The sequence below is a fragment of the Coturnix japonica genome, unplaced genomic scaffold, assembly GCF_054131305.1.
Source record: "Coturnix japonica strain WE unplaced genomic scaffold, WE-NBRP24 Scf204, whole genome shotgun sequence".
NCBI classification, from domain to species: Eukaryota; Metazoa; Chordata; class Aves; order Galliformes; family Phasianidae; genus Coturnix; species Coturnix japonica.
In genome coordinates, this window is record NW_028189107.1 from 14,400 (window position 1) to 35,515 (window position 21,116).

At 55.8% G+C, this 21,116-nt stretch overlaps 1 protein-coding gene across 8 annotated transcripts; it reads right to left on the minus strand.

Moving 5' to 3' along the window:
• Nucleotides 1–188: 188 nt before the first annotated feature.
• Nucleotides 189–21,068, minus strand: PAK4 (p21 (RAC1) activated kinase 4). Of its 8 annotated transcripts, none has more exons than XM_085535869.1 (9): nucleotides 20,965–21,068; nucleotides 6,186–6,409; nucleotides 4,200–4,781; nucleotides 3,281–3,724; nucleotides 2,770–2,903; nucleotides 2,569–2,695; nucleotides 1,396–1,521; nucleotides 1,174–1,308; nucleotides 189–1,062 (listed from the first exon to the last, which is right to left on the minus strand). In XM_085535869.1, the coding sequence occupies exons 2-9, from the start codon at nucleotides 6,387–6,389 to the stop codon at nucleotides 907–909; spliced, it is 1,908 nt and encodes a 635-aa protein (XP_085391995.1). In that variant the 5' UTR covers nucleotides 6,390–6,409; nucleotides 20,965–21,068; the 3' UTR covers nucleotides 189–906. The 8 variants fall into 8 exon arrangements, with proteins under 8 accessions (XP_085391995.1, XP_085391994.1, XP_085391990.1 ...); XM_085535868.1 differs by lacking the exon at nucleotides 20,965–21,068 and adding an exon at nucleotides 15,903–16,001; XM_085535864.1 differs by lacking the exon at nucleotides 20,965–21,068 and adding an exon at nucleotides 11,484–11,616.
• Between the last annotated feature and the right edge of the window lie 48 nt (nucleotides 21,069–21,116).

Consider the following 21,116-nt stretch of genomic DNA (forward strand, 5'->3'; position numbering starts at 1 on the left):
GCCCTGAGCGCAGCCAATAAAGCCTTGTGGATGTGCAGCTCCTGCCTTGCCTTGCCTTTATTTAGGGGGTGATAAGGCAGAGGCAGCAGCTTTAAGGGTGATCTCAGGTACGTCCCCCCCACCCCAGTACCCACCATCCCATCCATGACGGTGCCCCCCCCCCAAAAACCACAGTGGGACACAGCGGCTCTCCAAAAGGACACGTGTAATCTGTTGCAAGGGGGCCCCCATAGCAGCTTTGGGGGACCTCCCAGCACCGTGGCGTTACAAAAACGACATTATAAATAGCTTTGTATTTAAAAAAACAAACGAAAACAAACCAAAAAGGTGGTGGAGGGGGGGGCGGGAGATTGGGGAGGGGGAGGGGGGACACCCGGATCAGTAGTGTGGCCGTGGGGCTGTAGTGTTGGGGGGAGGATATGACCATCCCCATAGGGCACAGGAAGAGGCCCACCCCTATGGCCAAGAGGATAGAAAAAGATTGAAGGGGGGGGGGGGAAACAACCCACCAATAAAAATGGGGAGGGAAGGGGGGAGATGGGGTGGGGGGGAGGGGGCGGTGGGGTGGGGGGGGTGATGGGGTGAGGGGGGGGCACACAGTTGAGATGGCCCAAAGGGACCCCAGGGTGCTGATAACATCCCCAGCAGCCCCTGGGTCCCAAGGCTCTGCAGGGAAGGCTTAAGGACAGGGCTGGTGCCATTGCATGGCCACACTGCTGCCCCCTACCAACCTCCCCCCCCTCCCCAACCCCACACACTCAGTAGTACGGTGTGGGGGGGGCAGACGCCCCCCCTCCCCTCCCAGTGCCCCCCACAGTAGCGGCACAGTCATAAATCCAGTTAAGAGGCGACGGTGAGGATGGCAGAGGGGGTCTCCCTCCCCCCCCCCAGCCCCCCCCCAGCCCCTCACCGCATGCGGTTCTGACGCATGAGGGGCACGATGCAGGAGGGGGGTCCTGCCTTGCCCAGGAAGGGATGCTTCAAGAGTTCATTGGCCGTGGCCCTCTGCACCGGGTCCCGCACCAGCATGCGGTCCAAGAAGCCCTTGAGAGAGGGGGAGACCTGAGGGATAAGAGTGGGGAGGGGGAGTGGGGGTGTCAGAGGGGCTCTGAGTGAGGCTGCCCAATCCCAGCCACCCCCCCCCCAACAAACCCCCCCCCCCCCCTTTATTACCTTGTGCACGTTTTTCAGCTTGGGGGGCAGATTGTCTCGGATCATTTTCATGGCCTTTAATGGGGGCTCGTTAAAATAGGGCGGCTCTCCATCCACCATCTCGATCACCATCACACCCAGGGACCAAATATCCACCTGCAGACATGGGAGGAGGGTTTTTTGTGTGGGTGACATCCCCCCCCCATCCTACAGCCCCACATCACCCCATCACTCCATCCTCACCTCTGGGCCGTAAGGCAAGCGAGAGATGAGCTCCGGTGCCATCCAATATGGAGTCCCCACCAGTGACTTCCTCCGTGGCACCTCCTTGTTCACTTGGGCACAAAACCCAAAATCAGAGAGTTTCACCTATAGGCCGGAGAAGGCAGCTTGATGAGAACCCTGTGCTGCCTTTCCAGGCTCAACACCCCCCACCAGGGTCCTATGAGGTTCTTCAGGTGTCTCACAACCCCTCAATGCTGCTTCTTGAGGAGCATCAGGGTTGAGGATCCATCTCAAAAGAGCCTAAAAAGCTTCTCTGGCTCCTTTGTAATCAGAATGGTTGGATTGGAATGGACCCTATAAGATCACAGGGTTGGGGTATCCTAAAATGGTTGGGTTGGAAAGGGACCCCAAAGCTCACTGTGCAGTGAGCTGCATGCTTCCTATGAGCTCAGGCTGCCCAGGGAGGGGCCCCCATCCCTCAGCCACCTCAACCCAAGGGTTGTCAACTCAACCCAGGGGCAGCCAACCCAACCCAAGAGTGGCCCACCTCAACCCAAGGGCAACCAACTTCAACCTAAGGGTGGCCAAACTCAACCCAAGAGTGGCCAACTCAATCCAAGGGTGGCCCACCCCAACCTAATGGTGGCCAACTCAACCTAAGAGCCACCAAATTCAACCTAAGGGTGGCCAACTCAACCCAAGGGCGGCCAACCTCAACCTAGGAGGGGCCAACCCAACTCAAGGGCAGCCAACCCAACCCAAGGGTGGCCAACCTAACCCAAGAGAGGCCAAACTCAACCCAAGAGTGGCCACCCCAACCCAAGGGTGGACTAACTCAACCCAAGAGGGGCCAACCTCAACCCAAGGGTGGACAAACTCAACCCAAGAGTGGCCAACTCAACCCAAGTGGGACCAAACTCAACCCAAGAGTGGCCACCCCAACCCAAGGGTGGACAAACTCAACCCAAGAGGGGCCAACCTCAACCCAAGGGCAACCAACTCAACCTAAGGGTGGTCAAACTCAACCCAAGGGCAGTCAAACTCAACCCAAGGGCAGCCAACCAACTCAACCTAAGGGCAACCAACTCAACCTAAGGGCCACTCAGCAGAGCCCATCCAGACATCCTGATGGAGACCCCGATGCCAGTGGCAGCAGGGACACACCATGGCAGTCATGGCAGTGACACTTACTCTGCCATCGTGTGTCAGCAGGATGGAGTCGCTCTTGATGTCGCGATGGATGACGCCCTGCGCGTGCAGCACAGACAGAGCCTTCAGCACGGCCAGGCAAACAGCTGCAATCTGCTCCTCGTTCATCCTGTGTGATGGAGATGGTCAGATGGGGGGGTCTCAAGGGGGTCAGGAGGGGTTGGGGGGTCCATAGGCACGTACCGGGTGTGTGTTACGATGTCGGTCAATGCGCCGCCCTCTAGGAACTCCATCACCACCCAGAGCTCGTCGCCCACCAGGTAACTGTTGTACATCTCCACCACGTTCTCATGCTGGTAGTCCCTCATGATCACCACCTGCAGGGAGAATAGGGTGGGTTGGGGGGTGCCCATCTCCTGGGGGTGGGTTTTGGTTGGGGTGGGTGGTCAAGGGGCTCATTGATGGGCAATTGGAATTAATCTGATCACCACCTGCAGGTAGAATAGGGTGGGTTGGGGGTACCCATCTCCTGGGGGTGGGTTTTGGTTGGGGTGGGTGGTCAAGGGGCTCATTGATTGTAATTAATTGTAATTAATCAGTCTCCGGAACAGCAAGAAGAGTCATGGGGAGGAAACAAAGCTCCCAGTGTAAAACCCCATCAACACCACAAGCAGCAGCCCCAAAGCTTAACCTGATACCCAATATCAGGTGCTTTGTGAGCCCTGGTGTGCAGCCCCTGCTCTGCTGCCCATACCTCATTGAAGAGCAGCTCACGCCGCTGCTGCTTGCGTAGGTCCATCTTCTTGACGGCCACCAGCTTGCCGCTGCTCTTGACGGTGGCGATGCAGACGATGCCGGTGGAGCCCTCCCCTATCTTGATAAAGTTATCCAGATAAGTACGAGGGTCTCCTGGATCAACCACCATCTGAAGAGCAGCTCGGAACTGTTCGTGGGAGACGCGTTGGGGCTCTCGTTGGGGTGAACGGGGCTGTTGTGGGCCGACTGCAGGGGGTGGGGGGCCGGGTTGAGGTTGGCGGGCCAGGTGGGGCTCAGAGGAGTGTGGGGTGAGGCCAGTGGGGGGCTCAGGGACCTTGGAGCGGGGTGGGCCGGGGGGCTGGGGTCGGGAGGAGCTGGCGGTGCTGCTTGCAGGCCCATTGGGTGCTGCTGGCTCCTGTGGTCGGCCTGGCCGGGGCTCAGCCTGTAAATAAAGGGAAAGGGATGTTAAGAGACATGAAGGGATGGTATGGAAAGACACTGCTGGCCCCATAGCATTGATACCACCACATGTGGGCATTAGCAGAGCTGGATGGTGCCAAAGGAAGACCAGAATTGCACCAGATGGGTTTGTAGGAGCAAGGAATAGGGATAGATGACCACAGGAGGTCGCTTCGGAGACCAGAGAGGAAAAGAGGAGAGTGGAGACATAGTGCAGCCCCAAGGGGGGAAAGCACAGAACAGACGCAGCCCCCCTGTGTCACTGCTGGTCTTCAATACAGTCTTAAATGAAGCGAAGAAGCCCGTTAGCTGGTGTTGGTTTAGGAAGCAGAGCGGAGAGGCTGCTGGTGTAGGAGGTGGAGGCCAAGGCAGAGTGAGAAGAGCCCCCCCCAAGGCTCAGGGGAAGGAGAGATCCCTGCTAAGCAGCTCAGAGCAGGGGGGAGCAGAGGAGCCTTTACCTGTGCACCTGCACCCCGGACGGGGTCGGTCTCAGCCCTTGGGTAGGTATTAAAGGGTCGTCCCGTCTGCTGAGCAGTCTTCATCACCCCTTCGGATACGGGGATGTTGGGAGTCCGGATATTAGGCCCAGATAGAGGGCGTTTGTCACGGGGGGACTGAGGGCTGCTTTCATTGCCATAGCTGGATTTAGGTCGCTTATCACAAGGCTCCGTGCGCTCCCGTCGCACCACGCGCTCGTCCCGTTGGCTGCAGTCCCTATCAGCAATGCCATCACGTTCAGGGGGGGGTTTGGGGTATTCAGGAGGGGGTGGGCGACCCCCGGGTCTGGGCTCCTGCCCACGGGGCCGTTGTGGGTCCCGTTCACGGGGTCTCTCTTTAACCCTTTCAGGGCAGCTCTTCTCTTTGCTGCGACCGATGTCCTCGGAAAGGCCGTTCTCCTGGCAGAGTTGATCACGTCGGGGTGGGAATGGGGGGCTGTCCCTGCGCAGAGAATTGGAACGGGACACGGACATGTTCTCAAACTCATCCAGGAGCCAGGTGAGGGAGCCGTCCTTGGCGGCTTTGGTACCACGTACGATGGTCTTTTGTGGCAGGACGTGGGACGAGAGGCAGACGGAAGACGAACAGAACATGAGAAAACAAACAGAAAAGAATGAAAAAAATGAAAGAAAATAAAAATAAAAATAAAAATGAAATGCCTGGTGGTGATGATAGGGGTTGGGGGAGGGGGGTGGCTCACACAGATAGGAGGAGGGATGGGATCTACCCTGCTGACACAGAGAGCTGTTAATAGGAGGTGGCCAAGTGGGGTGTACACATAGATGGGGGTGTTGGAGGCCAGGAAGAAGGCAGCTCTGGTCCCACACATAGATGGGGGTGTTGGAGGCCAGCTCTGGTGTCCCCACAGCCTCAAGGGTCTACCCATGGTGTCCTGAGCCCCTCCAGGGGGTAGGAAATGGAGCTGTGCTGGGGAATGGACCCAGCTGTATCTCTCCTCCCATATGGGCCAATGCTGAGTGGGGGCTTGTGGGGAAGGGTCCCAGGGGCAGCAGGTTTCACTCCCAGGTTGGGGGCCAACACAGCAGAGCTCCTCTGTTATCACAGCCAGGCTTCCCTATCAAAGAGGAGGCAGAAGGGTAGTAAAGAGGGGGTTACTGTGCTGCCTGGGCTTTGCATCATCTCCAAGGTCTCCAGGAAGGATATGTACACCTTTACTCTGCAATTCCATGCTGCCCAGCAGCACCTGGAAAGCCCTTCTCCTTCTGGAAGCCAGCAGCCCAAATAAGGCTTTACTACCCATTCCCTCCGCTGGCTGGTGCTCACTTTTGAGCTCAGCTTGAACAAGACTGAGCTAAGGGGACTGCTGCCAGGGTCACCTGCAAAGCAAAAGCCTTTGCATGGGCAGCACCGTGCCCTAAACTCTCCTCGTGCAGTTCAAGCCATCCGGATTTCTTTCTGCCTCCTGCTAAAGTCCATCTCACCCATGTTCAAGGGGGGCACAGGATGGCCCCAATAGTATCAGTACCTGATCACCAACAGAGAGCAGCCAGGTAGAGCAGAGCTGGGGACTAAAGGAGGGTGAACGCCAGAGCCAGGGTATAGAGATGGTGTGGGCTTCCTCAAACGAGCCAGGATTTAAAATGATGACATAAGGGTGGCTTAGGGAAACAGGCAAAGGGGAAAGGATGGGATGGGAAGGGACGAGGCATTGATCTGTTTGTGCTTTTTCCCCCTAGGTTTTATTCCAGCTTCCAGAATGCAGCAGGGCGAGGAAGGGGAGAAGCTTTGCTCTGCACCCACCTTCCTCCCACGTGGGCAGGAATGGGGGCATGAAAAAGCAGCAGGTCGTGGAACACACTGAAAGGCTTCAGGAACCAAACAGCCACCTTACCTGCTCCATAGGACCCCATAGAGAGGGCACAAACACCTCCCATATAGGCTCCATCATCCCTCAGCCCCCACCAACAAGCTGCAGAGCCCCTTACCTTCTGTGAGCCGTGCTGGATGGCTGTGATACACACTGGGTCCACCAGGGGCTTGGGTCTCTTGGCAGACTCCTCGATGATGCCCTGCCATTGCCGAGGCAGCCCCGTGAACTTCTGCTCCTGCTGGTCGTAGCCGGTATGGACGCGGTGCTCGAAGTTGGAGGGAGCCGAGATCTCGATGCGTTTCTTCTTCTTGCTGAACATGGTTAGAGCTGTTTGCAAACCTGAAGGGGGGACAAAGAGAGGACACAGTGAGGGGTTGGAGGTGGTAAAACAATCATTCCTTCTGCAGGAACTGACCGTGCTCGCTGGGAAAAGCATTGCTTGCCAAGAAGGAAACACCTCCATCCAGCCCAGCCCTCGCACCGGGTGGGCTGCTCCCTTTTATCAGCTGCTCAACCCCCTGTTTTTGCTGTTGCTGGCTTTCATTTCAAGCTTTAGGCTTAAAGACCCCGGCTCACGGCCTCAGCCTGCTCTGTCTCTACCTGTAAGCGATGCAATGGCACAGCAGGGCAGCCCAGGGCTCTGGAATAGCAGAGAAGAAAAGCTGGCTTCAACCTCAGCCCACATAGAGGCCAAGCAATGGACTCAGCTCCTCCTCCCACTGCCAGCACTGCTCCCCTGTGATGCAAGCTGAGGGCTGCTGCCCTATGCTGACCTAAGGAGCATCAGTTTGGCCACGTCTTCTCCTCCAGCAGCAGCCCAGCTTCCTGCCTGTGTTGCTCCTATGCAATTTGCACCCAGGCTGCTCTACACCCATTTGCTTTCCATGCCCTGCTTTCTTGCAGGCACGTTGCTGCTGTTGCAAAGCCTTCCCCCCCCCCCCCCCCTTTTGCTCAGCCTGCTTTGATGCGACGCTCCTCAATTGAAAATCACAGCAAAAGCCTCCTGTAATTACAAGCTGGGTTCTTCTATAGACCTCAAAGAGCAAAGAGAGGAGCAGCCTGGCATCCAATGTGAGCCCTGTGACACACAGGCAATAGCCACAAGGCCAAGCTGCCCCACGTCACCAACCTCTCCATGCTCACCACCATCCCACCCCACTCTCTTTCATTCTCCAGCAGTGAAGAGCAGCATACAATCCACGCTGATGCTCCCCAAAGCAGCTCCCTACCCACCCCATACACACACAGAGCCCAGGGCACAACGTGGAGCTCCAAGAAGGGGCAAGCCTGTGCAAAGCCAAGGCTCAAGCCTCACCTTGGCCACCAGCCCATAGCATTGGCCAGCTTCCCTGGCTCCATTCTGCCCACACACACCATCAGCTTTCACCCTTCCTATGTTGGGGCTTTGCCTCGTGCTGCAGAACCGGTGCTGCTTCTTGGAGCTGAACAGGTCGGTCTGCAAAGAGCTGGACGTGCAGGTGTTGGGTCCTGGCAGGGAAACAGTTTGCTCAGCTGTTGCTTGGGGGGGTTTTAAAGGGGTTTTGAGGGGGTTCCTTATAGCTGAGCTCAATGCTCAGGGTCCCCCCCAGCTTTAGAGCCGTGTTCCTCTCAAGCCATAGCACGGATGGGACAGCAATTGGAGATGGACTCAGCCCATGGGATGTGCTCGACGGTCAGGAAATGCTTCTGCCTTCAGCAGCGCAAATACCTGCTCAGAAACCAGAGGCCACGCAATGGTGATGGATAAAGGAGCACCCAGGGGTGCTGTCCATGAGAGCAATGCTTTGTGCTGTGGCCACCTATGGGCACAGTGGGGTCCATGAGCTGCACCCTGATGGGGATGAGCAGCAGGGACTCAGCCTGAAGTTCCAAGCACAGAAGGAAGAGGAAGCCTGGCCCCAAGGCGGACCCCAGAGCCATTTCACTTGGTGTAAACACAACAGCTCTGCACAATGGGGGCTTGTTTACAGCAGAGGAACGCCCGCATCCTTCCAGGCTCAGAGGTACAACTTGATGCTGCCCAGCAGGAGCCCTTCCCAATATCAACAACTCTATGGAGAGCCATAGCAGAGCATGCACTGAAGCTGCTGTGACCTCAGTGCTGCCTGTTGTGGGCCCAGCTCCTCCATAGCTCAGCACAAGGGGACAGAGTTTTCCTTGCAAAGCAGGCTTTGATGGGGGCAAAGGGGGTCCCATCCAGGTGGTGATGGTGGGGGTCCCATCCAGGTGGGGATGGTGGGGTCCCATCCAGCTGGTGATGGTGGGGGTCCCATCCAGGTGGGGATGGTGGGGGTCCCATGCAGGTGGTGATGGTGGGGGTCCCATCCAGGTGGGGATGGTGGGGGTCCCATCCAGGTGGTAATGGTGGGGGTCCCATCCAGGTGGGGATGGTGGGGGTCCCATCCAGGTGGTGATGGTGGGGTCCCATCCAGGCGGTGCTGGTGGGGTCCCATCCAGCTGGTGATGGTGGGGTCCCATCCAGGTGGTGATGGTGGGGGTCCCATCCAGGAGGTGATGGTGGGGGTCCCATCCAGGGGGTGATGGTGGGCTGGTGAGGGTCCCATCCAGGGGGTGATGGTGGGGGTCCTGGTGGGGGTCCCATCCATGTGGTGCTATTGGAGTGGCTGAAGCTGAAGGCAGCTCCTCCTGCTGGGCTGCAGCTTCTTGCTGTCAGTGCATCCCAACACTGCAGTTGGATGCTTCAGCCTTGCCCCAAACCCCATATGAGTGCAGAGATCGGTGGTTTCACTATAGAATCAACTCGAGTTTTAGCACATCAAAGAGGGTATAGAGCACACAGAAGACCCCAGGAAGGCGAGGGGACACAGCAGGGTCACCTCGGTGCCCACCAGGCTCTGCTTATAGCAAGGATGAGGCATCAGACTGTGTGCACGTGGTTATCCAACCCTGCCATCTCAGCAGAGGAAAAACCAGTTCTGTTTGTTTGTCAGTGGGAGCTGGAGGAAGAACACCCCTCCCACGCAGGATCTGGACACGGAGTAAAACAAACACAGGCAGCCTGGCATATTTCAGGCCCCTCTTTACGCTCTGTTTAACCCTTTGCTTTCTCACATTGACTCAACCCATCCTCCCATAGAGGCTGGCTTTGATTTCTGAGCCCCTTCTACCCACTTTCGTTGCATCCTGGTGTCACTGTGGCCCTTTTTTTTCCTCCCATTTTAAGTCTCCTGATTCAATTTCCTTCACGCTGCTCGGTGTGAAACTTTATGGCTCCAAAGCCAATCTCTTCCTGCAGGCAGGAAATCCCAACCCCTGGCCACCCGCCTCCCTTCCTTACTCAGTTTGGCCTTCTCCTATACAAACCCTGCTTCTATCCCCTCCCCAATCACTCCCTTTACACATGGGGAAGGGGGAAAGCTTCCACCCCAGCCCATTCTTGCACACATTGGGGCTATTTGTACCCCCCCCCCATCCTGTATTTCACTCCTCCAGAGGCCGCTGTGCCCCCGAGCTGACACAGCTCCATGTTATTTACCAGCACCACGGGGCCAGATCCTGAACCACACCAAGCATTCCTTAGGGGCAGCCAGTTGGGTGTGAGCTGAGCTGCAAACAAACCTCCTAACCCATCAGGCTGTGCTCTTTGCCTTGACATAGTGTGATCCCAGCAGGAGAGGCTGATTGGAGCTCAAATGGCTTCAGCCTGCATTGCTGAGAGAGGGAACCTTCACCCCATGGGCAGTGCAGGCTGCAGCCATCGCAGTGTGTGCATCCAGGGCTGTTTATGTGCCTGCTTTGCTCTGATTTCCCCCTTGCTGCCACTTGTACAAGTCCCAGCATCTTCCCTCCATCCTCAAAGCACCTGCTCTGCAATTCCACCTTGGAAAAGCACTTCTTCCCTATGAACCCCCCCCTCCAAAGAGGATCCCGAGGGTAGAAATCCCATATCTGGATGATATGGAGGCAAAGGGAACCACTTGGGGGGCTCACTGGCACAGCTGGAGGACCCTCATGTCACCCCCACCCCTCAGTTCTTCCCTATGACCCCCCCCCAAAGAAGAACCCAAGGGTAGAAATCCCATATCTGGATGATATGGAGGCAAAGGGAACCACTTGGGGGGCTCATTGGCACAGCTGGAGGACCCTCGTATCACCCCCACCCCTCAGTCCAATACATCAGAGCAGCGTTTTAGCTGCTCATAGGGATGGGAAGGGTTAAAATCCACCCCCTGTGCCTCTCCTGGAGCTCTGCACATTCCTCAGCCCTGTCCAAACCCAGGTCACATTCCCTTTATCTCAGCTTTGTTTAATTAGTCAGCCATTAACCAACACTTCTGGCAGGCAGGGAGTACACTAAAATAGAGCAGAATATTCCCCCCCCCCATTGCTGGCAAGCTCCCCAGCCTTACTCTATATCATAGGCTGGGAGCCCAATCTTACCTTTCTATAGTGGAAAGAGTGGAAGGGTGATAGAGGAGGAGTCTACCAAGCACTGATTTCCTCTGCTGCTCTCAAACTTCCCTCTTCTCCATTACAACAGCACCGAGTCCTTCCTATTCACAACAGCACCCAGTCCTTCCTATTCACAACACATGCACCAGGTGCAGAAGAGCAGGAAGTCTGTTCCAAAGGGATAAAACCTTATGGAAAGTCCAATTCCAACACAGCACAGATGTGGGTCCTCAGTTTCAACCTCCTACTTCGGTCCAGAAGGAATTATTCCCCTTTCCTATGGGCTCAAATCAAGCTCTGCCTCCCATACAAACAGTGCTATAAGGGCAATGAGGGTCCCCCTGCTTGCATCAACTCAGCACATAGAAAGGCAAACAACCTGCTCCAGCAGCAAAGTGGAAAGTGCCCCCATTGCTCTGCATGTTTCCAGCACAGTCAGCCTCACCCTGGGCTTGAAAAGCAAAGAAACTTCCTCCCCTTTCGTGCTCAGCCCATTGCCAAACCCTGCCTGAAACTCATTAACAAAATACATCAGCGAGACTCTGCGTTACTCACCATCACCATCCTGCTTCCTGCAAGCCACAAGGGGGGGAAAAAGGAAGGAAAACTGCTGCAAAAGGGGCTTTGAGGGGGGAAGGAGGGGATAGGGCTGAAGAACACCAGCATAGAAGGGGGGGGATTGACTCTGCAAGCTTCCCAGTGCCTCTGGATCCAGACTGGGACCCCAGCACTGCAGATGGGGTGAGTGGGGCAGGTGGGCTCTCACCCTGTCCCCTTCTTGTATGGGTTTAGTGCTGGTACAGTGAACAGAGCAGCTTTACACCCCCTCCGTCGTCAGCACAGCACACAGGGGTATGGGAACTGAAGGGTGAAGCCGTGCCAAGCACCACGTTGAGTGCTGCAAGCCTCGCTCCAAGGTAAGGCAGCCTAAAGAACAGGTTAATCCTGGCTCCATATCACCCCCCTGCAGGCGCCCACCTCCATCCCATGCTGCCATTACCATTTTCCAGGGCTGGAAGTGGCTCCGTTGCTTTAAGGATCCTTTAAGGAGGAGAAGAGCTGTGATCAGCAGCTGCGGAGCCTCGGAGGGGTTAACAGTGAAGCTTGTAAGAAGTGGAGCAGGAATAGAAGAGATTTGAGCCGGGAGCCAATGAGGCAGCAACATTTGAAACAAAGCAGCCAGTCAAAGTGCCCCAGCAGTGGAAACAGGGAAGGACAGCAAAGGGGAAGGTGGAAAACCCATCGGCCTTTCCGCTGCAGTCTCTGCTATTGTGGGTGTTCCTTTATAACACTTCCAGGTCCCTCACCCAGCCTGAAAGCAGGGGCTGGATCTGGCCATAAGTGCTGACTCCTGTCCTGCAAGTTCTTCTAGCAATGGGAGCTCTGGGTCAATTACAGCAGCACAAAAACCTGCTGAGGAGACACCAGGATGCTCCATAGGGCTCCAGAGCTCATCCCAGGGCTATGAGCCTTTATTAATGGTGAGGATCATGGCTCAAACCTCAACCAAGGGACACCAGGATGCTCCATAGGGCTGCAGAGCTCATCCCAGGGCTATGAGCCTTTATTAATGGTGAGGATCATGGCTTAAAGCTCAACCAAGGGACACCAGGATGCTCCATAGGGCTCCAGAGCTCATCCCAGGGCTATGAGCCTTTATTAATGGTGAGGATCATGGCTTAAAGCTCAACCAAGGGACACCAGGGTGCTCCATAGGGCTCCAGAGCTCATCCCAGGGCTATGAGCCTTTATTAATGGTGAGGATCATGGCTCAAAGCTCAACCAAAGGACACCAGGATGCTCCATAGGGCTCCAGAGCTCATCCCAGGGCTGGGAGCCTTTATTAATGGTGAGGATCATGGCTCAAAGCTCAACTAAGGGACACTAGGATGCTCCATAGGGCTCCAGAGCTCATCCCAGGGCTGGGAGCCTTTATTAATGGTGAGGATCATGGCTTAAAGCTCAACCAAGGGACACCAGGATGCTCCATAGGGCTCCAGAGCTCATCCCAGGGCTATGAGCCTTTATTAATGGTGAGGATCATGGCTCAAAGCTCAACCAAGGGACACCAGGATGCTCCATAGGGCTCCAGAGCTCATCCCAGGGCTATGAGCCTTTATTAATGGTGAGGATCATGGCTCAAAGCTCAACCAAAGGACACCAGGATGCTCCATAGGGCTCCAGAGCTCATCCCAGGGCTATGAGCCTTTATTAATGGTGAGGATCATGGCTCAAAGCTCAACCAAAGGACACCAGGATGCTCCATAGGGCTCCATCCCAGAGCTGGGAGCCAGCAGAGAGCTGAGCAGGATGTTGATGTGAAACAAGCTGGAGCTGCTGCATCTCACCCAATCTAAGAGGCAAAAGCCATTTGTCCTTCTGGAAGGGATGCAGAACACTTTGACACCTCCCATTTGCAGCCATCAAAAGCTGCTGTGATCCCAGAGATCCACCAGCTGGTTCCACTCAGTTGCCAAGAGCACAAAAGAGCCCCCAGCAGCGATTTCGGAGCCTTGTGAAACGCTCTCATTAATTCATAGGAAGATAAAAGCACATCAAAGGAATTTCTGCCCCCGTAGCATTCAGAACCTGGCCCAAAATTAGCAGAATAAAGTCCTGCCAATCCCAGCCTTGCAGGCCAAACCCAACGTGGTTTTGGTCCCATCAATGAACACCCCCCCCCCCCCTTGCATTGAAAGCAGCTGTATAGACACAATATATATAGAGCTGGGGCATAAGACCCCCCCGCCCCCAGAGCTATGGGATGTCACCCAGCAGGTGTTTGTCATGCTGAGTGAGACACAGAGGCAACTGCTGTGGAACTGGCTGGGCTGGCTTTGCACAACCTTCAAAGAGCATGAAGATGTGCTGCTGCCAGGCTGGGCAGGGCCAAGTGGGGCTGAGACAGCCTAAGAGGGATCCAAGGACCCAAATAGGTTCCTCAGGCAGGAATAAGGACCCTAAGAGGGATCCAAGGACCCAAATAGGTTCCCCAGGCAGGAATAAGGACCCTAAGAGGGATCCAAGGACCCAAATAGGTTCCCCAGGCAGGAATAAGGACCCTAAGAGGGATCCAAGGACCCACATAGATTCACCAGGCAGGAATAAGGACCCTAAGAGGGATCCAAGGACCCACATAGATTCACCAGGCAGGAATAAGGACCCTAAGAGGGATCCAAGGACCCAAATAGGTTCCCCAGGCAGGAATAAGGACCCTAAGAGGGATCCAAGGACCCACATAGGTTCCCCAGGCAGAAATAAGGACCCTAAGAGGGATCCAAGGACCCAAATAGGTTCCCCAGGCAGGAATAAGGACCCTAAGAGGGATCCAAGGACCCACATAGATTCCCCTGGCAGGAATAAGGCTCTTCCAAGCAAATTCAGGCTTTGGGAGTGAGAAATCCACTTCCATTTTCCCTTTTCTTCCACCCACGTAACAGCCTGAGGGGTTGCCCAGCGATGACTCAGTGCTGAAGGACTTAACATGGGTTTCTGGGGATCTATTCCTGGTTCTTTTCCTCCTGCTTTGCTTGATGAGGAGGAGCATCAGCTCAGCACGTAATGCTGGCTTCTATGGGAGGGAGCTGCCTGCAAAGAGGCCTTCAGAGCATTGGAAAGCCAAGGAATCACAGCATGGAGTGGGTTGGAAGTGACCTTAAGGAAAAGAATTGGTGCATTCGTGCTCAAAGAGCCAACAAGATGAAGGAGAAACAACAGGTGAGTGGATCTGCCCCTCATTAAGCCTATCTGAGCACCTTATTGCTGCTGTGTAATACTCCCTTACTGCCTTTGGGTGCTGGCTCTGCCCATTACCTTATCCCTACAGCTCTATGGACTGGCACAGTGGGACACAGCACAGCCACACACAGCCCAGAAGCCTCAGTCTCATGCAGAGGGGCTGCTCCCCCCCACCCCTGCTCCCATTTGTGCCTTGAAACCTGAGCTCCAATTCCCCTTATCTCAGTTTCCAGAGCCACAAGAGAACTGCAGATCCAACTTCTCCCTTTCCAGCTGCATACACACAGGTGACATCCCAGCAGTGCTCTATTAGGGCTCCCTGTGTGCTCCATGACAGACTGCAGGGCTCCCTGTGTGCTCCATGACAGACTGCAGGGCTCCCTGTGTGCTCCATGACAGCCTGCAGGGCTCCCTCTGCTCCATGACAGACTGCAGGGCTCCCTGTGTGCTCCATGACAGACTGCAGGGCTCCCTCTGCTCCATGACAGACTGCAGGGCTCCCTGTGTGCTCCATGACAGACTGCAGGGCTCCCTCTGCTCCATGACAGACTGCAGGGCTCCCTGTGTGCTCCATGACAGACTGCAGGGCTCCCTGTGTGCTCCATGACAGACTGCAGGGCTCCCTCTGCTCCATGACAGACTGCAGGGCTCCCTGTGTGCTCCATGACAGACTGCAGGGCTCCCTGTGTGCTCCATGACAGACTGCAGGGCTCCCTGTGTGCTCCATGACAGACTACAGGGCTCTCTCTGCTCCATGACAGACTGCAGGGCTCCCTGTGTGCTCCATGACAGACTGCAGGGCTCCCTGTGTGCTCCATGACAGACTGCAGGGCTCCCTCTGCTCCATGACAGACTGCAGGGCTCCCTCTGCTCCATGACAGACTGCAGGGCTCCCTGTGTGCTCCATGACAGACTGCAGGGCTCCCTCTGCTCCATGACAGACTGCAGGGCTCCCTGTGTGCTCCATGACAGACTGCAGGGCTCCCTCTGCTCCATGACAGCCTGCAGGGCTCCCTGTGTGCTCCATGACAGACTACAGGGCTCTCTCTGCTCCATGACAGACTGCAGGGCTCCCTGTGTGCTCCATGACAGACTGCAGGGCTCCCTGTGTGCTCCATGACAGACTGCAGGGCTCCCTCTGCTCCATGACAGACTGCAGGGCTCCCTCTGCTCCATGACAGACTGCAGGGCTCCCTGTGTGCTCCATGACAGACTGCAGGGCTCCCTCTGCTCCATGACAGACTGCAGGGCTCCCTGTGTGCTCCATGACAGACTGCAGGGCTCCCTCTGCTCCATGACAGCCTGCAGGGCTCCCTGTGTGCTCCATGACAGACTACAGGGCTCTCTCTGCTCCATGACAGACTGCAGGGCTCCCTGTGTGCTCCATGACAGACTGCAGGGCTCCCTCTGCTCCATGACAGACTGCAGGGCTCCCTCTGCTCCATGACAGACTGCAGGGCTCCCTGTGTGCTCCATGACAGACTGCAGGGCTCCCTCTGCTCCATGACAGACTGCAGGGCTCCCTGTGTGCTCCATGACAGACTGCAGGGCTCCCTGTGTGCTCCATGACAGACTGCAGGGCTCCCTGTGTGCTCCATGACAGACTGCAGGGCTCCCTGTGTGCTCCATGACAGACTGCAGGGCTCCCTCTGCTCCATGACAGACTGCAGGGCTCCCTTACCATCCTCAAGAGCAATAGATGCTGGCTGGCTCTGCTGCTTCCTTCCAGCCTCTCCTTGAAGCTGGAGGCTCCCCTCTCCTTCTGCCTCTCATCGGGAGCTCTCTGGTGTCAGATGAACCCGCTGTGGGAAGGGCGAGAGGAGAACAGCCTAGGGCAGCAGAAAGCATTCATGCAGAAAGCAAATGCACAGCAGCAAGCATGCAGCACTGGGATGGGGGGGTGGGGAGGGTGGGCACATAGAGCCCCTTGCAGGCAGCATCAGATAACACTGCTGCTCTGTAGTGTATCAGCAGTCCTCCAACAGAACCCTGACCCAGAAGTAACTTAATCCCCACCTGCTGCATGCCTTGCAATGGAGGGAGTGCTCTTAACCAGCAGGATGCCATTGCAGCACCGGTTCACACTTACCCCCCACCCCCCTTTACCCCCTATAAGTGGTTTAATCACAGCATGGAACATCACCCAGGTGCCTTTTTTTGGGGCAGGAAGCATTAAAACACCCACAACTTACCCGCTGATCCCATTAGGGGTTACCCAACCCCTCCAGCAGGTCGGACAAACAAGTTCTGTGTTGCTCCCTATGGTCTGGGGTGGAGGAGCTGCACGTCATCCACCACCCCCATTGCCTTTATTCAATGCATAAAGGAAGGTGAATGCAGCCCTGCTCCGTGTTAAGGTGATAAAACCCATCAGCATCCCCTCAAACTGCTGTTTCTATGCACCCATCACCTTCCTGTTGGCCTCTGAGCACCCATTTTATTCAATACAGGCATCCAGAACATAAGGATAACGATGCACAGCAGGGTAAAGCCATGCTGGGATAACACCTACCCCCTAAAAGGGGCCCAAAGCTTCAGATGGGATCCATATAGCTTCATACAGCTTCATAGGGATCCATATAGATCCATATAGCTTCATAGGGATTCATATAGATCCATATAGCTTCATAGGGATCCATATAGATCCATACAGCTTCATAGGGATCCGTATAGAACCATATAGCTTCATAGGGATCCGTATAGATCCATATAGCTTCATAGGGATCCATATAGATCCATACAGCTTCATAGGGATCCGTATAGATCCATACAGCTTCATAGGGATCCATATAGATCCATATAGTTCCATAGGGATCCATATAGATCCGTATAGCTTCATAGGGATCCATATAGATCCATATAACTTCATAGGGATCCATATAGCTTCATAAGGATCCATATAGATCCATACAGCTTCATAGGGATCCACAGAGATCCATATAGCTTCATAGGGATCCATATAGATCCATATAGCTTCATAGGGATCCATATAGCTCCACAGGGATCCATATAGCTCCATAAAGCTTCATAGGGATCCATATAGCTCCATAGGGATCCACATAGCTCCATAAAGCTTCATAGGGATCCATATAGCATCTGATCAACAGGTCCAGGACCCAACCTACAATGCGGAACCCAACACTACAGTGCAGAGCCCAACCTGCAGCACAGGACCCAGCCTAGAACCCAAACCTACAGCCTAGGACCCAACCTACAACCAAGGCTACAACCTAGAACCCAACCTACAGCGTAGGACCCCAACCTACATCACAGAAGCAAAGGAAAGCCTTGCAAGAAGCTCACCCAAAAGAACACAAGTAATGTTGGTAAAGTCAACCAAAGGCAACAGCACGGCGCTGGTGATGCACTGACATAAACCCAACTCCTTTAAAGCCCAACTCAACCCATCCAGGGGACAACAAACACATCCCATATAAGAGGCACGTCCCATACAAGAGGCACGTCCCATTGAAAAACATTGAAAAGACATGAACAGAAAGCAGGACTGCAGGCTGTACCTACAGGCCCTCACCCAGCCCTATAAGGAAGGCCAGACCCCCATAAGGAGGGCCAGACCCCCAGTAAGGAGGGCTAGATCCCCCATAAGGAGAACCAGACCCCCATAAGGAGAACCAGATCCCCCATAAGGAGAACCGGACCCCCAATAAGAAGGACCAGACCCCCAATAAGAAGGACCGGACCCTCATAAGGAGTGATGGACCCCCAATAAGGAGGACCAGACCTCTAATAAGGAGGGCCAGACCCCTAATAAGGAGGACCAGAGCCCCATAAAGAGGGCCAGACCCCCAATAAGGAGAGATGGACCCCCAATAAGGAGGACCAGACCCCTAATAAGGAGGACTGGACCCCCATAAGGAAGGCCAGAGCCCCCATAAAGAGGACCAGACCCACAATAAGGAGTGATGGACTCCCAATAAGGAGGACCAGACCCCTAATAAGGAGGGTCTGGACCCCCTAATAAGGAGGGCTAGACCCACATACAGAGGGCCAGACCCCCATACAGAGTGTCAGACCCCCATAAAGAGGACCAGACCCCCAATAAGGAGGGCCGAACTCAAACAAGGAGGGATCGACCCCCAATAAGGAGGACCAGACCCCTAATAAGGAGGGGCTGGACCCCTAATAAGGAGGGCTAGACCCACATACAGAGGGCCAGACCCCCATAAGGAGTGCCGGACCCCCATAGGGAGGGCCAGACCCCCCATAAAGAGGGCTGGATCCCCATAAGGAGGGCTGAACCCAAACAAGGAGGGATTGACCCAAAATAAGGAGGACCAGTCCCCTTATGAGGAGGGCTAGACCTCCATACAGAGGGCCAGACCCCCATAAGGAGTGCTGGACCCCCATAGGGAGGGCCAGACCCCCCATAAAGAGGGCTGGATCCCCATAAGGAGGGCCAGACCCCCCATAAGGCGGGCTGGACCCAAACAAGGAGGGATCGACCCCCAATAAGGAGGACCAGACCCCTTATAAGGAGTGCCGGACCCCTAATAAGGAGGACCAGACCCCTTATAAGGAGGGCTAGACCTCCATACAGAGGGCCAGACCCCCATAAGGAGTGCCGGACCCCCCATAAAGAGGGCTGGACCCCCATAAGGAGGACTGGACCCCCATAAAGAGGACCAGACCCCCCATAAAGAGGGCCGAACTCAAACAAGGAGGGATCAACCCCCAATAAGGAGGACCAGACCCCTAATAAGGAGGGTCTGGACCCCCTAATAAGGAGGGCTAGACCCACATACAGAGGGCCAGACCCCCATAAGGAGTGCCGGACCCCCATAGGGAGGGCCAGACCCCCCATAAAGAGGGCTGGATCCCCATAAGGAGGGCTGAACCCAAACAAGGAGGGATTGACCCAAAATAAGGAGGACCAGTCCCCTTATGAGGAGGGCTAGACCTCCATACAGAGGGCCAGACCCCCATAAGGAGTGCTGGACCCCCATAGGGAGGGCCAGACCCCCCATAAAGAGGGCTGGATCCCCATAAGGAGGGCCAGACCCCCCATAAGGCGGGCTGGACCCAAACAAGGAGGGATCGACCCCCAATAAGGAGGACCAGACCCCTTATAAGGAGTGCCGGACCCCTAATAAGGAGGACCAGACCCCTTATAAGGAGGGCTAGACCTCCATACAGAGGGCCAGACCCCCATAAGGAGTGCCGGACCCCCCATAAAGAGGGCTGGACCCCCATAAGGAGGACTGGACCCCCATAAAGAGGACCAGACCCCCCATAAAGAGGGCCGAACTCAAACAAGGAGGGATCAACCCCCAATAAGGAGGACCAGACCCCTAATAAGGAGGGTCTGGACCCCCTAATAAGGAGGGGCTAGACCCACATACAGAGGGCCAGACCCCCATAAGGAGTGCCGGACCCCCATAAAGAGGACCAGACACCCCATAAAGAGGACCAGACCCCCAATAAGGAGGGCTAGATCCCCATAAAGAGGACCAGACCCCCAATAAGGAGGGCCGAACTCAAACAAGGAGGGATCGACCCCCAATAAGGAGGACCAGACCCCTAATAAGGAGGGCCGGACCCCTAATAAGGAGGGCTAGACCCACATACAGAGGGCCAGACCCCCATAAGGAGTGCCGGACCCCCATAGGGAGGGCCAGACCCCCCATAAAGAGGGCTGGATCCCCATAAGGAGGGCCGAACCCAAACAAGGAGGGATTGACCCAAAATAAGGAGGACCAGACCCCTTATAAGGAGGGCTAGACCTCCATACAGAGGGCCAGACCCCCATAAGGAATGCCGGACCCCCCATAAAGAGGGCTGGACCCCCATAAGGAGGGCCAGACCCCCATAAGGAGGACTGGACCCCCAAAAAGAGGACCAGATCCCCTATAAAGAGGACCAGACCCCCAATAAGGAGGGCCGAACTCAAACAAGGAGGGATCGACCCCCAATAAGGAGGACCAGACCCCTAATAAGGAGGGCCGGACCCCTAATAAGGAGGGCTAGACCCACATACAGAGGGCCAGACCCCCATACAGAGTGTCAGACCCCCATAAGGAAGGCCAGATCCCCCATAAAGAGGGCTGGATCCCCATAAGGAGGGCCGAACCCAAACAAGGAGGGATTGACCCCAAATAAGGAGGACCAGTCCCCTTATGAGGAGGGCCGGACCCCTAATAAGGAGGGCTAGACCTCCATACAGAGGGCCAGACCCCCATACAGAGTGTCAGACCCCCATAAGGAAGGCCAGATCCCCCATAAAGAGGGCCGGATCCCTAATAAGAAAGGCTGGACCCCCACAAGGAGTGCCAGACCCCCAATAGGGAGGGCCAGACCCCATAAAGAGGACCAGACCCACAATAAGGAGTGCCGGACCCCCATAAGGAAGGCCAGACCCCCCATAAAGAGGGCCTGACCCCCATAAGGAGGGGCCCTATAGGGGCTGGACCCTCAATAAGGAGGGCCAGACACCCCATAAGGAGTGACAGACCCCCCATAAGGAGTGACAGACCCCCAATAATGAAGGCCAGACCCCCAAATTTAAACGACTTTTAATGGCCAAAGGCCTAAAGAAACACAGACCCCTCCCACCCCCCCTCACTATCTCCGCACCTCACACACACCCCCGCCCGGCTCAGGCCACCCCGTGAACTCACTCGCTACCCCCACCCCCAACCTTATGAGGCCTCGATCCTTCACGGCTCCGCCTCCTGAAGCCCCCCGCCCATATATCCCCCATATCTCCCCCCCCAGGCCCCACTCACCCCTCCAGCCGGACCCCGCTCCTCTCACTCGGCCAACGCCGCCATGTTGGAAAGGCGCCGCGCCGGGCCTTGCTCCGCCCCCGTTCCCTTGGCAACAAGCCCCGCCCCCCCCCCAGTTCCCTTAGCAACAAGCCCCGCCCCTTTATACTATT

Bases quoted from the DNA above. Each gene is read 5' to 3' on its own strand.
- PAK4 (XM_085535863.1), bottom strand. From the start codon at position 7,407: ATGCTATGGGCTGGTGGCCAAG. The intron at 3,725-4,199 runs GTAAAGGCTCCT...CTTTATTTACAG, and splicing joins TCCGGGGTGCAGGTGCACAG to GCTGAGCCCCGGCCAGGCCG. The intron at 1,063-1,173 runs GTAATAAAGGGG...CTTATCCCTCAG, and splicing joins AGCTGAAAAACGTGCACAAG to GTCTCCCCCTCTCTCAAGGG.